The sequence below is a fragment of the Chionomys nivalis genome, chromosome 24 (assembly GCF_950005125.1).
Source record: "Chionomys nivalis chromosome 24, mChiNiv1.1, whole genome shotgun sequence".
Taxonomy (NCBI): Eukaryota; Metazoa; Chordata; class Mammalia; order Rodentia; family Cricetidae; genus Chionomys; species Chionomys nivalis.
The window spans coordinates 37,501,493-37,518,207 of NC_080109.1; the positions used below are offsets into that span (position 1 = coordinate 37,501,493).

A 16,715-nucleotide genomic window follows, 5' to 3' on the forward strand; every position below is an offset into this window, starting at 1 on the left:
CATCTTGAAATATAACCGAGAACTTCTGTGTATATCTTTCCAATCAGGATATGACTAGATGTATATACAAACAGAAAAGGGTATGTTTGGCAAGACATCAATTATTTTTTACATTGCTACCCCTCCAAATCAGTGTCACAAACAGAGCTGTTAAACTTGCAAGCTCTTGAGGATAAACATGTGAAGCCCGTGACACTCAGTGATGTTTGTTCTTCCTGCATCTGCACGGCTGAAGATAAACATGTGAAGTCTCTGACACTTAGTCATGTTTGTTCTTCCCACAACTACACGGCTGAGGATAAACATGTGAAGCCTGTGACATGTAGTCATGTTTGTTTCTCCCACTTCTAAGCCTCTACACGACTGAGGATTTTCTTTGAGTCAGTTCACTATCTACAACAATTAAACCACATTGGGACAATACAGAAAATTTAAATGAAAAACCCTTTTCAAAAATGATTTCTAGGACTGGAGAAATGCCTTAAAATTGATAAAGGGCTTCCCCTCCAATCCAGTGACCCCCAGTCCAATCCCTAGAATACACAGGAAGACTGGACTCAGTAGTGCAGGTGCTTATAATGACAGCCTCTCAGGGAGTTAATGGGAGGCATACACAGGAGATCGAGAGCATCACTGGCCAGCTGAGTCAGTAGTGAACATGAGAGACTTGTCTCAAACAACATGGAAGGCAAGAAGCAACACCACACACACACATTTCTCTAATTAATAAATCATATATATGCAAGCATGTCTACACACACACATACTCCTCTAATTAAGAAATCATATAGATGCAAGCATGTCTACACACACACACACACACACACACACTTCTAATAAATCGTATATACTACAAGCATGTCTATAAACACATACACACACTCCATGCACACACGCACTCCTCTAATGAACAAATCTTATGTACTACAAGCATGTCTACATAGACACACACATTCATCTAATCAATAAATTGTATATACTAGAAGCATGTGTCCTGCCTAGGTTTTGTGATAAATTCACTGCTACTGGTTTGTATTAACGTACATATTGAGTTATGCTACATGTGTAAACTCTGTTTTCAGTACTCTTCATGCTATTCATGCATGTCATTATTTTCCAGCTTTGCACACTAAAATACAGAGAAATACTGAATTTAACTTAAAGCCACAAAATAAGTAATAATTAGGAAAACTTTTCTGACTTAACTGACATTTATATATTCTCAATTTAAAACAACACCCCAGAGTACTAATCTAAAGGATAAATATGTATCTGTATGCATATGCACACAATATAGTAGGTACCCATATTTCCAGCTGTAAATCACTTAGTCATGTATTATAACTGTCACCATGGTTGTACAATGGCAAGGTGAGTTACTTATAAACACCCTAACTTTTCACGGATGATAGTAGTATTAATAAATTTATTAACCTAAAACCATAATTTATTGTTAAAATTTATCATAAATTTAGATTCATTTGAATCATTTTCATAAAATCCAACCCAATAACCAATAGCAAACACTTCTATCAAGAGGCTCTTAGATGTTTTGTGAAACTATTTCAAAACTTTAAAAAAAATGATGAAGCCTGGACTCTTAGAAAGCATTGTGGACACTTGCTTTTCTCTCTTCTTACAGCCTGCTGGGTTGATCCTAATTCAAAGGCCATGAGAAAGTTAAAGAATCTGTGGGTTTCAAAGTGCTCCAGAGTGGCAAGGGCAGGTCAGATGCTCCTTCCCAGCTGTAGAAAGCCTGGATCAAGTCGAGCTAAATTTAGCAAACCAACACAATATTGCTTGTTTCTGCCATGTTTCTGATCTTTTGCTTTCAATGATATATCATATCCTGAGGTAAAATTAGTGTCTATAACCAAAAATAGTTCACACATAAGCAAGGTCTAACATAAGTGTCCATCCCATTGCTGAAGGAAGCTATCTATGTAAGTGTGAATGTTCTTGGTAAGTCTGCCTTTGCTCTCTACTTAGTTACCCAGCCAACTACAGTTCATGGTAAAAGGCATTTAGGAATAGGTGAAGCTTCTCATTTCGAGTTTTAGGTGTGACAGGAGTAAGGACATCACCTTACCTTCTTTCATAAGCCACACACCACCGTGGGCCTGTGCAGCCTTGTTTCCAGAACTTGACTGTGTCTATGAAAGCTTGGGTGCATGGGCGTGACAGTCTTACCACCACCAGCTGCTCCTCCTTGCAGACATTTGGCCTTCACAAAGAGAGAAATACGTAGTTACACAAAAAGAAGTGGACAGGGTTTCTGTAAGAAGCATGAGTGCTAATTCATCCATTTTCCACAACACATTTGTAATGGCATAGAAAAATACATACAGAAAGTAACGGGCAAAAACATAGGCAATGTTTGGAGGATTCAGGCTCCATGACGGTGTACAATTACCATGTGTTAATTAAGGTAAAAATAGTCTACAATATCTGGGGCCAGGAAGAAAGAAAACCGGAATAGATCTTGAAGATCAAAAAACCTTTAGAGATATTCAAGTTGTTATATACCCATTGATTAAGATAATTGAGTTGCACATTAAGTTCTGAACTCTTTTGGAGCCAAAATTTAGAAAGATACACAATGTCAGGATTCTCAAAACTCATGAAGAAAAAGCAAGCCAATTCATTAAAGAACTTTAGTCTTTCCTGGAAACCAATGTCTGAGCAATATTCTTCATCTGTATGTTTAATTTGATTTCATATGTAATATGATGCTTGTTTAAACACAAATAAGTTTCAATCTCCCTATCTGAGTTTGCTTTCCTGCTTCTGTGGTAAAATACTGACCTAAAGCAACTTGAGAAGGAAAGGGTTTATTTGGCTTAAAGATTACAGTCCATCACTGAGGGAAGCCCGAGCAAGAACCCAAGGCTGGGACCTGGAGGCAGGAAGTGAAACCCTAGCTCACTTCCTGCTTCCATTCAGTCTGCCCTCCTGCACAGACAGAACCATCAGCCTCCAATGAGCTCCCCCCTCCTCCACAATTAGCAATCAATGTGATGGAGGAGATTCCTCAACTTGAGGCTCCATTTTCCCAGGTGTGTCTAACTGTTAATGAAGAACAAATGCTATACCACCCCATTATAGGACAATTGCCTTAAAGAAGGTTAATCCAGATTCATAGATACACTTGCTGTGTACCTATACACTGATAACTCACATAGGGTACCAATAATATTTAGAATCTTTTGTGATTTTTAAGAATGTTTTTAATGACTGATGTGGGATTTCCCTCTGTATGCTGTGAATATGTTTTATTACCATTGGTTAAAAAAGAAGCTACTTTGGCCTATGGCAGGGCAGACTATAGCTAGGCAGGAAAACTAAACTGAATGGAGGGATAAGGAAGGTGGAGTCAGGCAGATGTAATTTAGCTGCCAAAGAAGACAGATGACAGAAACCTACTGGTAGGCCATAGCCTCATGGTGAAACATAGATTAAGAGAAATGGGTAAATTTAAGCTGTAAGAGCTAGCTAAAAATATGCCTAAGATATTAGTCAAACATTGATGTAATTAGTATAGTTTCTGTGTGATTATTCGAGTTTGGGAAATGAATGAGCAGTCTCAGTCTCCAGGTGACAATCTATTTACTAGCTCAGTGCAGTCTTCATTTACAGTAATACTAATGACAGTTGCAAGTTAGGCAAGTCACTCTTGCTTGTCGTGTCTGCAGTGTCATTTACAGGCTTCACACCAGCACAAGCTAAGGATGCAAAAGATTATCCAACCCTGGTGTTCCTTTCTTTGGGAAGCTGACATTCTGACTTAGTCTTCCCTACTCATAATCTCAGAGCATTTTAAGATGGTCTTACTTAACTTTACTCACAGTCAGCCAAAAGTACAATGTGAACTCTTTTAAAGGTGCTGCAGGCAGGTCCTAAAAATTTCTGTGAACTTTCCTAGGAACACAGAATTAATGTCTAAATGTATGCCCCACACATAACTCAATGACACCACCCTAGTTGGCCACAGCTTCTGTTTTTCTCACTGCTTTCCGTGGCTCTAAGTCTTGCCAACTGATTTCTCTTACAGCCCATTTCTCACACACATGTACATTTCTAAAAGGTGATTGTTTAGATTTGTAATTGTCAATTTCACCTAAATACTGTAAGGATCATATGGAATTTCATTTATGAGTTTGCATAGCACATTTTAATATTTAAAACAAATACAATAATAGCAAAGTAACTATAAAGACTGAACCTAAAATATGCATTCATGAAATCATCAAGAACTGGACAGAAAGAGTAAAGAAAATCTTAGTTTTTAAGAATCTGCTATTATAGAAAATAAAAACATGTCTGTATATTATATGTATATATGTATTAGTTTAATATATTTGTGTCTCTATATACGTGTGCCATATATTAATATGTATACATGAACACAAATACAACTTTATTTCAGTCTTATGTGACTTTTGTGAGCCATGTAGCCAAAAAAGAATGAACACAAAGGTCGTTTATTTTGTTATCAAAAGTGTAATATATTACACAAGATCCCACATTGAATTCCACTATACAATCTCTTCATCTATCTGTCCAACAATCCACTCACTCAAAAATTACTTACTGTGTACCTATACACATAACATATTGTTTCAGAAGCATTCCACAAACACAATTTTGGGTATAAGTCTTCTATCATAAAGCACTGACCAGGAAGTGATGAACTGATACACAGAAGGACTAGCCAGTAAAGGGCACAGCATCAAAACACTAAACAGTATACATAAACTGCCCTTAAAGATATTAGGGAGCCACACTAATTCCTCCCAGAGCTTTGTTGAGGGCAACTCCCTCTTAATATTTCAAGCCAAAGCATAAATAAGACAGATCCAGCTTTTAGAAATTACATCAGCTTTCCAGTTAGACTTAAATTGGTAAAAGAAAGGGTTTTCCCCCAACATATACTAGAGTCTGGCAATATTAATTTCTAACTAAATCATTTGCATGTCCAAGTTTACCTGTTACCATCTAAAATATAAGTCACCAACTTCCTACTAAAACAAATCATCATCATTATCTAAGGTACCTCCTTCATCCCTAGCAGAATCTCAGCATCCTTCCCTGTGGGATAATGCTCTTTTACCACTTAAATATTTGTCTCTCTTATTGGTTTAATAAAACACTGATTGGCCAGTAGCCAGGCAGCAAGTATAGGTGGGGTAACCAAATTAGGAGAATTTTGGGAAGAGGATCTGGTAGGCTCTGCTTGCTAGAGGTGAACATAGGTGTGGCTCCTTTAAGAGATGCTTCCTGAGTCAGTGTTAGCAACAAAAACCTCATAGCTCTTTTAAGAGGCCCTGTTTCCAAACACTTAAATGGTATTTATGAGCAGCCACTGGTATGCTTCTAGATGGTGGCATGGACCTAGCAACTTCACTGAGTTATGATAAATAAAACAATGCTCCCATTATTACCTCCACCATGAAGCTAGACTCTCAGGAAGTCAAGGAGTGGATCAGATTCAGCTGCCAAAGCCACAGCTTTAATCCCAGTGATATTGCTTACTAAATTAAAGACTGGTGTGGTCAGGAGAAGTACATACAGTAAAGACATATTCAGACAAAAAAAAAACCTTAAATGCTTTAGAATGTCTTTAAAATATACTTAGGCTTGGGAGAGAAAAGAAGAAGGATAAAGTCCTTAAAAAAGAAAGAAATTGGGAAATTGGTTGGGTGTGGGGGCACATGCCTTTAATCCTAGCACTTGGGAGGCAGAGGCAGGTGGATATCTATGAGTTCAAGGGCATCCTAGTCTACAGAACAAGTTCCAGGACAGTCAAAGATACACAGAAAAACCCTTTCTCAAAAAAACAAAAATAAAAAATAAAAGAAATAGAACTTAAAATAAAGCCATGTAAAGATGGAAAATGCACAGAGAATCTGCACACTGTACATTATTGTGTTGTCTTTGAATTATTTGATGACTGAGGAAGGAACAACAGCTGCTAAAAGACATTTGATTACAAATGCTGCTGGATTAATAGAACGTGTATATTTTGAAAATGCCTTGCCTTCAAAATTTAAGTCAAAAGATATATGTTACTTTAGAGAAGAGGTTATGCTTTTGTTTCCACAAGAAATGAGAAGCTGTGGATTCATTCTGGGATAAGAAAAATCAGGTTTGATCAAGGAAGATCTTCTGAAAAGGCTCCAATAGGAGCAGATGGCCCAGGTAATCCAATAGTTCAGAGCACCTCTGTTGCAGTTTCCTCTGAGTTCTATATCCAGAGTCTCAAGACTATTACTGTAATAGACCAAGTATCAGCCTTTCAGACTGCACCATCTTAGAAGGTCCTTAGAAAAGGAAAGAGAAGCCGGGAGGTGGTGGCGCACACCTTTAATCCCAGCACTCGGGAGGCAGAGACAGGCAGATCTCTGAGTTTGAGGCCAGCCTGGTCTACAAGAGCTAATTCCAGGACAGGAACCAAAAGCTACGGAGAAACCCTGTCTCAAAAAATCCAAAAAAAAAAAAAAAGAAAGAAAAGGAAAGAGACAGAAATGACAGTTTATAGCATGCTGAAAGTTTGTTTTGAGACATTATTTTCCTTCATTACTCACTGGTTAACTCAGCACTGCCTCTGCCTAGTTCTGCATGCACACGTTAGTGAGTCCTCAGGGAGCCCCAGCACACCACTGCTGGGCCCTCCATACATGCTCTGGTGTACCAAGAGACCTAACTTTCTTTCCAAGTGTCCCGGCTTATAATAATAATTATTATTATTATTATCATTATTTCTTGAAATATCTTATCTAGGTTTGACAGATGTCTCACAAAGTAGAACTTCCATATACAGTCTAACAAATAACACTTTCATAAATTGCTAAATTCTTAAGTATATTTTTTACTCTGTTCTAAAATATTAACATTTTCAACTTAGTTCTATGGTAGTATAAAGAGGGTGTTCAATAGGTTGTAACCAAATAAAGGACTGTATCGTTTTGTCTTTAGGGGGATCCAGTGATCAAGATATAAACATCAGTTAGTGCAGAGAAAGGGTTTAGAACAGCACTTGACAGATAATCCGTGCTTAGCTATATATTAGGTGTAGGTTTTTATCACATTAATAAGCTGAGAATAAATTTCTCAAAGAACCTACAATCTACAAAATTTAAATTTTACATCAGTACTAATTTGCCAAGCAGTGAAACAGATGAAAGCGGATAATGTGTCATTTTCTTTAAAAAAAGAACTTAAAATGACACTTCCTCCTGAAAACACTAATTAAAATTAATAAAAAGGCACCACACTCCTGCTGCTGCATCTGACCCTCGGTCCCCTTAGGTATGCACAAGCCGGCACTCTTTAATATTGTGACATAATTGGGGGGCAGGCACTGCCTTTTCTGCTTCCTAAGCTGATAGGAGAGTGTTCTGGAGTCAACAGATAAGAGTGTAGTGATCTCCAGAGCATCTGAATAACCGAGTATCCCAACGAGGGCGTAGAAAGGATCTTCATGCTTCTGAAGTCTATTACTGTGTGCACTTCCGTCTTTGTTGGCATGAGCTGGATCTCTCTGCAGCTGCAAATTAATTTCCTCTACTCCCTAAATGAATTACACGTAACAGTTTCTAAAAATGACTACAGTCATGAAAGTCATTTTCACTTAATAACTAACTATTAATCTCGTATTTCTTGGTGTCACTTTAGTATGAAGTGCAAACAAAAATTATGCTAAACATTGCAAATTTATAGCAAACACCAGCCATTGATCTATATTATTATAGACGTTTTATCACCAGAAGCAATCTAAACAAAACTCCATCAGATTGATGCTACAATTTGTATTTATTTCTCCCAGCACTAAATAGTTCTTCAATTTCAGAACCATCATTAATTTCTTATAAATGCAAATCTTTATTTCTTATTTTAATCTACAATGATTTCTCTAAGTCTTCAGAAGATTAGCTTTTACATAGAATATTCAAATAACCATTATAAATGAGATTTGGTATTCCCTGGGCTCTCTATTAGCAATGATGCATAGACGACTTAAAAGGAATGGGTGGGTCCCCATTGACCCAGGATGTAATGGGCTTACAATGCACTCCTTCCTTTTCAATGATCACCTTACAATTCAAAATCAATTCATTTATAGGAAAAATCCAGTATGTGTGACTATTTTCAAATTGCTTTGACAACCTCTGTAATCATCTAATTTTATTAAGCATTCTTTGGGATTTCTTGAAAGATCTAAGTCATTGCACTGGCATAATTAAATGAAAGCTATGGGAGTCTATTTGCCTTACTTTTGTGGCCACCTCAAACAAAGAACCTAGTGAATCTTATCCTGACCACTCAGCCTGTGCCAAGCTCCTTCTAGTTAATCCACCACAATTCAGTCTCTTAAATCCCTGTAGATATCTATATGATTAAGGACTTCACTAGTGAAATTTCTACAGTACACATTGTTGCCCAGCCCTGTTTGATCAAACAGAAGACAGAACCATGCCATTTACAGAAGTCCAACTAACCATCGCTGCATCACACCTGTTGGGGCTGTCGGCTGACTCCTCTCTGGACAGTACACCCTGACTCCTCCCCTTCTCCTATTTTGAGAAGTTCTTTATGAAAACTGATTTATATTATCTGTTTTCTTTTTCTAAAACATAACCCTTATAGCTAAGGCATGTTCAACACCGTGTCATAAACAGTAGCATCAGTTAACTCAAACTTCACAGAAATCAAATGCTTTGAAGATACTGTGATGAAGAATTCATGAATTCTCTCTCCAAAATTTCTCTGATCTTGTATGATGTATCAGCAATTCTGTTAGGGGCTTATAGTGCAGTCAACTACAAACTGTTCTTGAAGTTAATAAAAGAACACTCAGTTCTAGAAGAGGTTAAATGGTATTTTCATATTAGTATACAACTTGTACAGAATTGGTAATGTAAGACATGTGTTCCTCTATATGAAGATACTCCAGATTATGAAAACCCCCATTAACCTTGAGATTTACTCTGACCAAAGGAGATATCTGTTTATCAAACACTATAAATTATTAAAGGATCAAAGGAAAGAAGACATATATGAATGGTAAGACAGCCCACATTTTTTGGTGTGAAAAAGTTAATATTGGTCAACTGTGCATACTACTCCTAGCTCTCTGCAACTGAATGCAATCCCTATAAAAACTACAGGGAAATTTTTCAGAAAATGGATAAAATTCTAACATCCACAGGCAACCCAAAGAGAGCCAAGAAAAATTAACAAACATCAAAAGTAGTTCAGGCAATGTTGAGCAAAATCAACAGAGTTAAAAAATCACAATGCCTAACTTCAAGATGTGTTACAGAACTAGTGACCAAGAGAAGTCTGCATTCATAAAAGATATACAAAACCAAAGAACAAAGAGACCAGATACAAATTTAAGTGCTAGTCAGCTCATTTTCTGCAGGGATACTAAGAACACACAACAAAGAAAAAATAATCTCTCTAATAGATGATGTTTAAAACAACTGGACATCCACATGCAGAAAACCACCTTTCAAATCTTAGCTCACAACATATATAGACATCAACACCAGACTGTCTTCAATATAACTTTAAACTACTGATCTGGGTCTCTGAGATGACTCAGGGTTTAAACCACGGGGTATGAGAAGAAAACCAACAAACTCCAATTGTCCTCCGTTTTACGTATGTGAATTGTTACACACACACATGCATGCACATGGGTCCACACACGATAAATAAATATAGTAGTGAACAATAGAGAAGCAAATATGGACCAATAGCACATCAACACAAAACCTCCTGCATAAGCAGGAAAGCAAGCAGGGATGGAGGGATGACCTATGAGACAAGGGAAGATTCTCAAAATACAAATTTGATAAGGGGACAATAACTAAACTAAGGAATAAACATAGTCCAAAAATAGCAAAGTTTATCTCACAGCATATATATGCCATCGTACACCCAGTAGAGTGGCTATCATCAAACAAATGAAAGATGAGTGGAATGTTGGAGATGTGGCCAGTGGAGCTACCAGGACTTCTCTGCACTGCCGGGAAGGAAGCAAATACTACAGTGGAAACAATGGAAATTTAGTCAAATAAATGGAACCAATGAGAAATCAACACAATACTTCAGGATTATTGGCATAATACATTGTAACTTTTCTCCCAACAAAAAATTTGAAAATGATAATTCCTATCTTTATTTCTACTTAGTAATTGCAAAATATTTCCATATACCACTTTGTATATAATAAATAAACAAATTTCATATGTCAATTTAAAATGACTTTCAAATAAGAAGGTTTAAGCCTCAGGCGGCATGTATCCTGAAATCTGGGGAAAAGTCGGACAATTCCTCAGACCCAAAGGTGTTGTACCACACATTGATTGTACACAATTTGTACACAGTGAATCTACAAGAATCACTAACATGAGCTTTACTTGAAAGAGTCGAACAAATTAATACAACTTCTACTGTCCAATCTGGGTCAGAGATACTGCCTTCCAGAAAGCTGGATGCCTTCTATTAAATCTTTCTTGTACAGATTAAGCAGGCTCATCTTTCTTCAAAGATAAATGCCCTTACTTTTCAACATCATTTTGTTTATCAAAATTAAATGAATGCTAGTAATATACCGTAATAATGTAATGCTTATATAAAGAGACATGGGGTGGAGAAAAATAGAGAAGGCTTGGAACTGCCCTTAATTACTGTGTGAGGTCATTTTTCTAATGTTGAGGGGTCCAGGGCAATGGCTCTTAACTTTCCTAGTGCTGTGACCCCTTAATACAGTTCCTTAAGTTGTGGTGACCCCCAACCATACAATTACTTTCATTGCAGCTTCATAACTGTAATTTTGCTAGTTATGAATCATAAGTAAATATTTGTGTTTTTCCATAGTCTTAGAAGACCCCTGTGAGAGGGTCATTTGCCCCCCACAAGGTCATGACCCACAGATCGAGAACCACTGATCTAGGGCTTAGATGAGACGCATTTTAGACAGATATTTTATAATAAATGTTAATACTGAAAAAGTATTTGGGGAAATTATTAATAATCTAACATGCCCGTCTTTGAAAAGTCTTAAAAAAAAATGAGCAGTTTGCAATATCTCCCAGAAATATGGTGTTCAACATAAGGATCTACTCCCTGACAGCTTTGGGGGGTTTTCTTCAAATCTATGCTTAAGATGGTCTCTTTAAAAAGACAGGGCTCTCAAAGCTTGTTGGACATGCAGATCTAGCATCCCACCTATGGTGCATGGGATCAGAAATTCTAGAGACTGGGAGTCTAGGACTTTACCACTCTCCAGGTGACTCTAATGTGGGCTGCAGTTTGAAAACTATACCCTGCAGATCTACTGAAGACCGGCATAAATACTTCTTCCACGGTGGTTATAACTGATCATGCCATCTTAACCTTGTCATCAAAATGTGGAAATGACAGAGAGACTATAGGGAACAAAGAAAAAGAACAAGATATGGTCTTAAGGACAGGCTGAGGGGTTGTAGAAAGAGCCTCTGATACTCTGGGCAGGGATGGACCCTGCTGAGCAATGGTTTTCAACTTTAGCAAATGGCAGGAACAGGAATTGGAGTATTGTCAAGCCGCCCAGAGTCTCAGGTGCTTGCCACTGTTTGAGAACTGCTCTTGACTTTGAGCCATGTTTCAGCACTGTCTCAGGAGCTGTGTCAGCTACAGTAAGTTCATGCTTCATGCTTGCAGATTGTTTGATGATGCCTGCCAGTTTAGAGAAAGTGGATCTGTTTTTTGGACTTTTTAGAATGAAATAAAAATTTAAATTTATGGAACCTAGCTTTTTCTCTTGGGTTCACGCACATCTCCTTGGTGCCTTTCTATCTGTTCCATTTTATATATCTTGTTCTTTGTGTTCTCGTGCTCTCTCTTGCTCTCTCTTTCTTTCTCCTGCCTTCCTGAGTGTCACCCCACAGTTGTGAACTCTGCCAACCTGAGTCTGACCTCTGGGACAGATATGATGGGATGAAAGACCTGACTCCACAAGCTGTCCTAGAACTTCAACATGCGTGTCACAGCATGCATGTTCCCCACGCCACACATACACTGCACGCAAAAAAAAATTTACAAATAAAATGTAACTAAAGAAACTGAAAATGTGAATAGCCGTTTCAGATACTCAACAACAAACATGGCTTGCCCTGCGGTGAGGATGCCCTGCGGTGAGGATGCCCTGTAGTGAGGATGCCCTGTGGTGAGGGTGCCCTGCGGTGAGGATGCCCTGTAGTGAGGATGCCCTGTAGTGAGGATGCCCTGTGGTGAGGGTGCCCTGCGGTGAGGATGCCCTGCAGTGAGGATGCCCTGCAGTGAGGATGCCCTGTAGTGAGGGTGCCCTGTGGTGAGGATGCCCTGTAGTGAGGATGCCCTGTAGTGAGGATGCCCTGTGGTGAGGATGCCCTGTGATGAGGATGCCCTGTAGTGAGGGTGCCCTGTGGTGAGGATGCCCTGTAGTGAGGATGCCCTGCGGTGAGGATGCCCTGTGGTGAGGATGCCCTGTGATGAGGATGCCCTGTAGTGAGGGTGCCCTGTGGTGAGGATGCCCTGTAGTGAGGATGCCCTGCGGTGAGGATGCCCTGTAGTGAGGGTACCCTGCAGTGAGGATGCCCTGCGGTGAGGATGCCCATGCACTCTATTCTTCTAGAAGGTGAGAGATGCTACACACTGACCCCGCCATTGTAGGACTGAAGTGTTGGCAGGAATTAGCTGCTGAGAAATCAAACTTCTAAATACAAAACCCTCATTCTATTGCTTTTGTTTGTTTGTTTGGTTTTCACAGTGCCATCCTGTATGGGTTTTCTTTTATCCTCATGGATAGAATCGATAAAGCTTTGGGAAAGAGTTAGGCTAAGTTCATAGTGCCCTTGCTGTCATGACTACAGGATGGGTATCAATACTGTGCTCAGCACTGCTTTCCATATGTGAATATGTGCTGATGCCTTCTGGGAAATCCAGAAAACATCTTTAATTCCTCTTACAGGGAAATTTCCTAATTTTTGCCAAGTATCTTAAAACTATGGTCAAAAGAAAGAGGAAGGATTAGAGAGAGAGGGAATAAAGAAATAGAAAGGGAGAAATTCATCATGCCAAATTGTGTGTTCGTGCACACATACATATTAATTGTAAGTACGTATGAGCATGTTGATGCATCATCTGTGGATGAATTTATGATTCTGTTCTTTATTTTGTTTAATGAGGGTTAAAGAATGAAAAGAGATGCTGCTCAAAGGTCAACCACTGAACAGTTTCTGGTGCTTCTTCCTTTTCCCCGTAACTGCTAAAAACAAAGAAAAAACCTAGAAGTGGGATTTTTTTCCCCTTATAAAGTGTTCTGTATTTGCTGCCCATAGTAATCACCTCCTTTTCTGAATTCTCCACTCACACCCAGTCTTTATCACAGCGCCAATTATATACTATTCTCAGATTTCCTGTCCTCTGCTATTTTCCTGTGTTTCTGTATCCTCTTTCCTCCAGTACACGTTCTTCTAGAACAGATCGCACCTTAGCATCTTCCATCATATCCAGCTGTCCTGGGATCTATAAATCACTATGTAAATAATTCTCCCTTCCTTTCAAGGTAAACACACATTGCCTCTTCTCCTACTGCAGCATAAAGACTCTGTCTGTCTGTTCTCCGAACAAGCCTTTCTGTCTATAATTCTGTTCTCACGTAAAAATCAAAAACCAGCATTTGATTCTCTCTGGAACTTCTCATGGTCCCCACAGTGCAATTGGTACATCATAGGTACTCAATATTACCAGTTAGTTTAGATTTATTGAAAAGGAAGATATGACGGTTCCTCGACTATATACAACTAAGATTTTGGAAGGGGCAAGACTAAGGCAGATGAGGGAACTCAGCCTTTCTAGGGCATCGGGCAGGTGTTAGCTCTGTTGGGATCTGTTAAAAATTATTAGTGTTAGCCGGGCAGTGGTGGTGCACGCCTTTAATCTCGGCACTCTGGAGGCAGAGGCAGGCGGATCTCTGTGAGTTCGAGGCCAGCCTGGTCTACAAGAGCTAGTTCCAGGACAGGAACCAAAAGCTTCAGAGAAACCCTGTCTCGAAAAAAATATATATATATATATTAGTGTTTCTGATAAGTTTTACAAATTCCTATATTAGCCACTCTTAATGTTCCTTTTATTGTGGATAATCAAGATGTTGGGGACTGGGCAATTTGAATCCTTAATTAACAGCGTCTGGACTCTCCCTTGCTGCCCCTTTTGCCCTGAGCCAAAGAACAGCCAGTCAGACCCCCTTTGGCCAGCACCAGCCTCTCTGAGTAATACAGGATGACGTAGAAAACCTTATGAAACACAGCTTATTGCTCAGGTTCCTGAAGGTGAAGGCTCAGTCAGGGCTATTCCAATTTTTACCAGTCTTTTTTGCTGCGAGCCTTGAGGAGTTCTCGTTAACCTTGCCACTATTTCCACTGAGGCCAGAGGGGGAGCAGTCTCCAGAGTCCTAGCAGCGCGGAACTGCTGTGATTGGTGCTAAAGAGACAGTTCAAAGCTTGGTGCAGACACAAGCCTTGATTTGCATAGGAGGCCCTGACAAAGCCCTTTTCTGACTACAAGGGCAGACCATTCAGGTATCCAAAGTAGATCTGCTGGCAGACTTGCTTCCGTGCTGCCTCCTCTCGTTTCAAAACACGAGGCTCAAAAAAGGGGGGAGGGGGCTCGGGCAATTAAGATAAGCCTGATAACCTGAGTTTGATTCCCTTAACCCACACTGGTAGAAAGAAAGAACTGACTCCCCAAGAGGTACTCTGAACTCCACAACTATGTCTTGCCGATGCTGGGAAGCTCCTCCCAGCCCCACCCCTCCCATTCCAGACCCCGCCCCTGAGAAAGCCCGCCATTGGCAGCTCCTTCCTTGGACCTGACCTGCAGGCTATTTAGGACCTGGCCCAAAGATCTGCCTCATGGTTTGTGCTCTCCTGCGCTCTCTCTCTCTCTCTCTCTCTCTCTCTCTCTCTCTCTCTCTCTCTCTCTCTCTCTCTCTTTCTCCTGCCTTCCTGAGAGTTACCCCACAGTTTGCTTCGTTCTGCTCTGTTTACTAAATCTGGATCTATTAATTTGGTTTGATTTGGCTTATTACTTCAGTGGAGGAACCCAATAACCAGGGATCCAATACTTACCAGGCAAATGTGAACCCTACCCCCAACACACACACACACACAGGTAAAATAAATGCATGTAAGAATTTTAATTTTAAAAAGCTTCCTTCATGTGATCTTCTCTTGCTTGCTTTTAAGAGGGTGGACCGAGCAACAGAGAAGCAGCAAGAGTGACAGCTGAGCAAGCGGAGCAAACCACAAGTGCAACAAGGCAGCCGGCTCCCTGGAGGCTGCAAGGAGACAGCTCAAAGTTCAGGGAGCAGCCAGAGTGGAAACAAAGGGACCACAGAAGTAAACAGAACGGAGAGGTAAGGACAGGAGAGCTATGAAGAGCAGAGGAACAGCAGGGCTGGGTCAGGGGGAGGGTAACAGAGAGCTGCCAGGACCTTCAAACCAAGGGTCCTTGGTACCCCAGTCTTGCTGTCAAGATGTGCAAAATTCTAATGCACAGCTGCAATGGATTTCCAGGCCTCCTCCAGAGCTAATGCTCCTGATACCCAGGGCCTTCACTGGAGCTCTAACAGTGCTGGGTCCCACGTATTGCTGCTGTCACCTGCTTGCTGCTGCAGCCAGGCACGTCAAAGGCAGAGGAACACGAACCTGCCAAAGACCTACACCAGAAAGGCTCCTTGGCTACCCAGTATTTCCATTTGAAACAACCAAAAGGATCAAATCCACCAAAGTGGGGGTGGTCAAGATATTCAGCCTACTTTCTCATGAAGTTCTTCACCAGTAATAAATGTTGTAAAAGACATCGTAGAAAGCACAAATTCAGGAGCAAGACAGCGCTAGCTGAAGTCAGAGTTGCCATGCTTGATTTTTCAATGTTTTCTTTTTCAGATGCTTGGCTGAGCAGCAAAATCCTAGCCTGGTCCGTAAAGCTCTAATGGGACAAACAACATCTGAATTGGGAAATTTAAATGATTATTTAAAACTTCTAAGTACTAAAAATGTTTTTATACATTGCCGTTCTCCTTGCTCATTGACCTTAAAATAACCACTGTCAACCATCTACTGGAAGCAAAGATAGTTTTCTGCATCTGCATATATATGCATGCCACTTATCCAAGAGGGCTTTTTTTCAAGACCCCACTGAGATGTCGAAAACCACAAGTAAAGTCAAATTCCACATGTATTATCTTTGTCCTTTATATATATACCTATTATAAAGTTTAGTTTTCTCTGCTCTGTACAGTAAGAGGCTAACAAATAATGAGTGCTAAAATAATCATAGTAATGTCCTATAATAAGCTTTATGAAGGCAAATGTGGTCTCTCTCGGCATATCATTTTGTACTGAACTCAACATTTTCCTTCTTGCAGTGGCGAGACAATGCGCAGTACCTACCAACTGAGATGAAGACACGGGAATGGTTAAGCAAATAATGCAATTCCAACCTACTGCATTTGGGCTGCTTAGCCATCGGCAGCACTGCAACACTGGAGCAGGCACACAGGGAGGCAGAAAATATTCTCTAGATGCGCTAGACAAAGATGGGGTTTGCTTCCAAGTTGGGGTGGAATGGGATAGTGTACAATTCCTTCACTGTTCTCTGAATGGGAGCAGTTTAAAAAC

At 39.8% G+C, this 16,715-nt stretch overlaps 1 protein-coding gene across 5 annotated transcripts in view; it reads right to left on the bottom strand.

Annotated features, from left to right (window-relative positions):
* LOC130865925 (EGF-like and EMI domain-containing protein 1) overlaps nt 1–16,715 on the bottom strand; it is a 639,134-nt gene that overhangs the window by 573,259 nt on the left and 49,160 nt on the right. For all 5 annotated transcript variants that reach the window (XM_057757081.1, XM_057757082.1, XM_057757080.1 and 2 more), the window contains exon 2: nt 2,090–2,224. In XM_057757081.1, the coding sequence (XP_057613064.1) occupies nt 2,090–2,224 (135 nt within the window). The remainder of the gene's footprint in view (nt 1–2,089; nt 2,225–16,715) is intronic.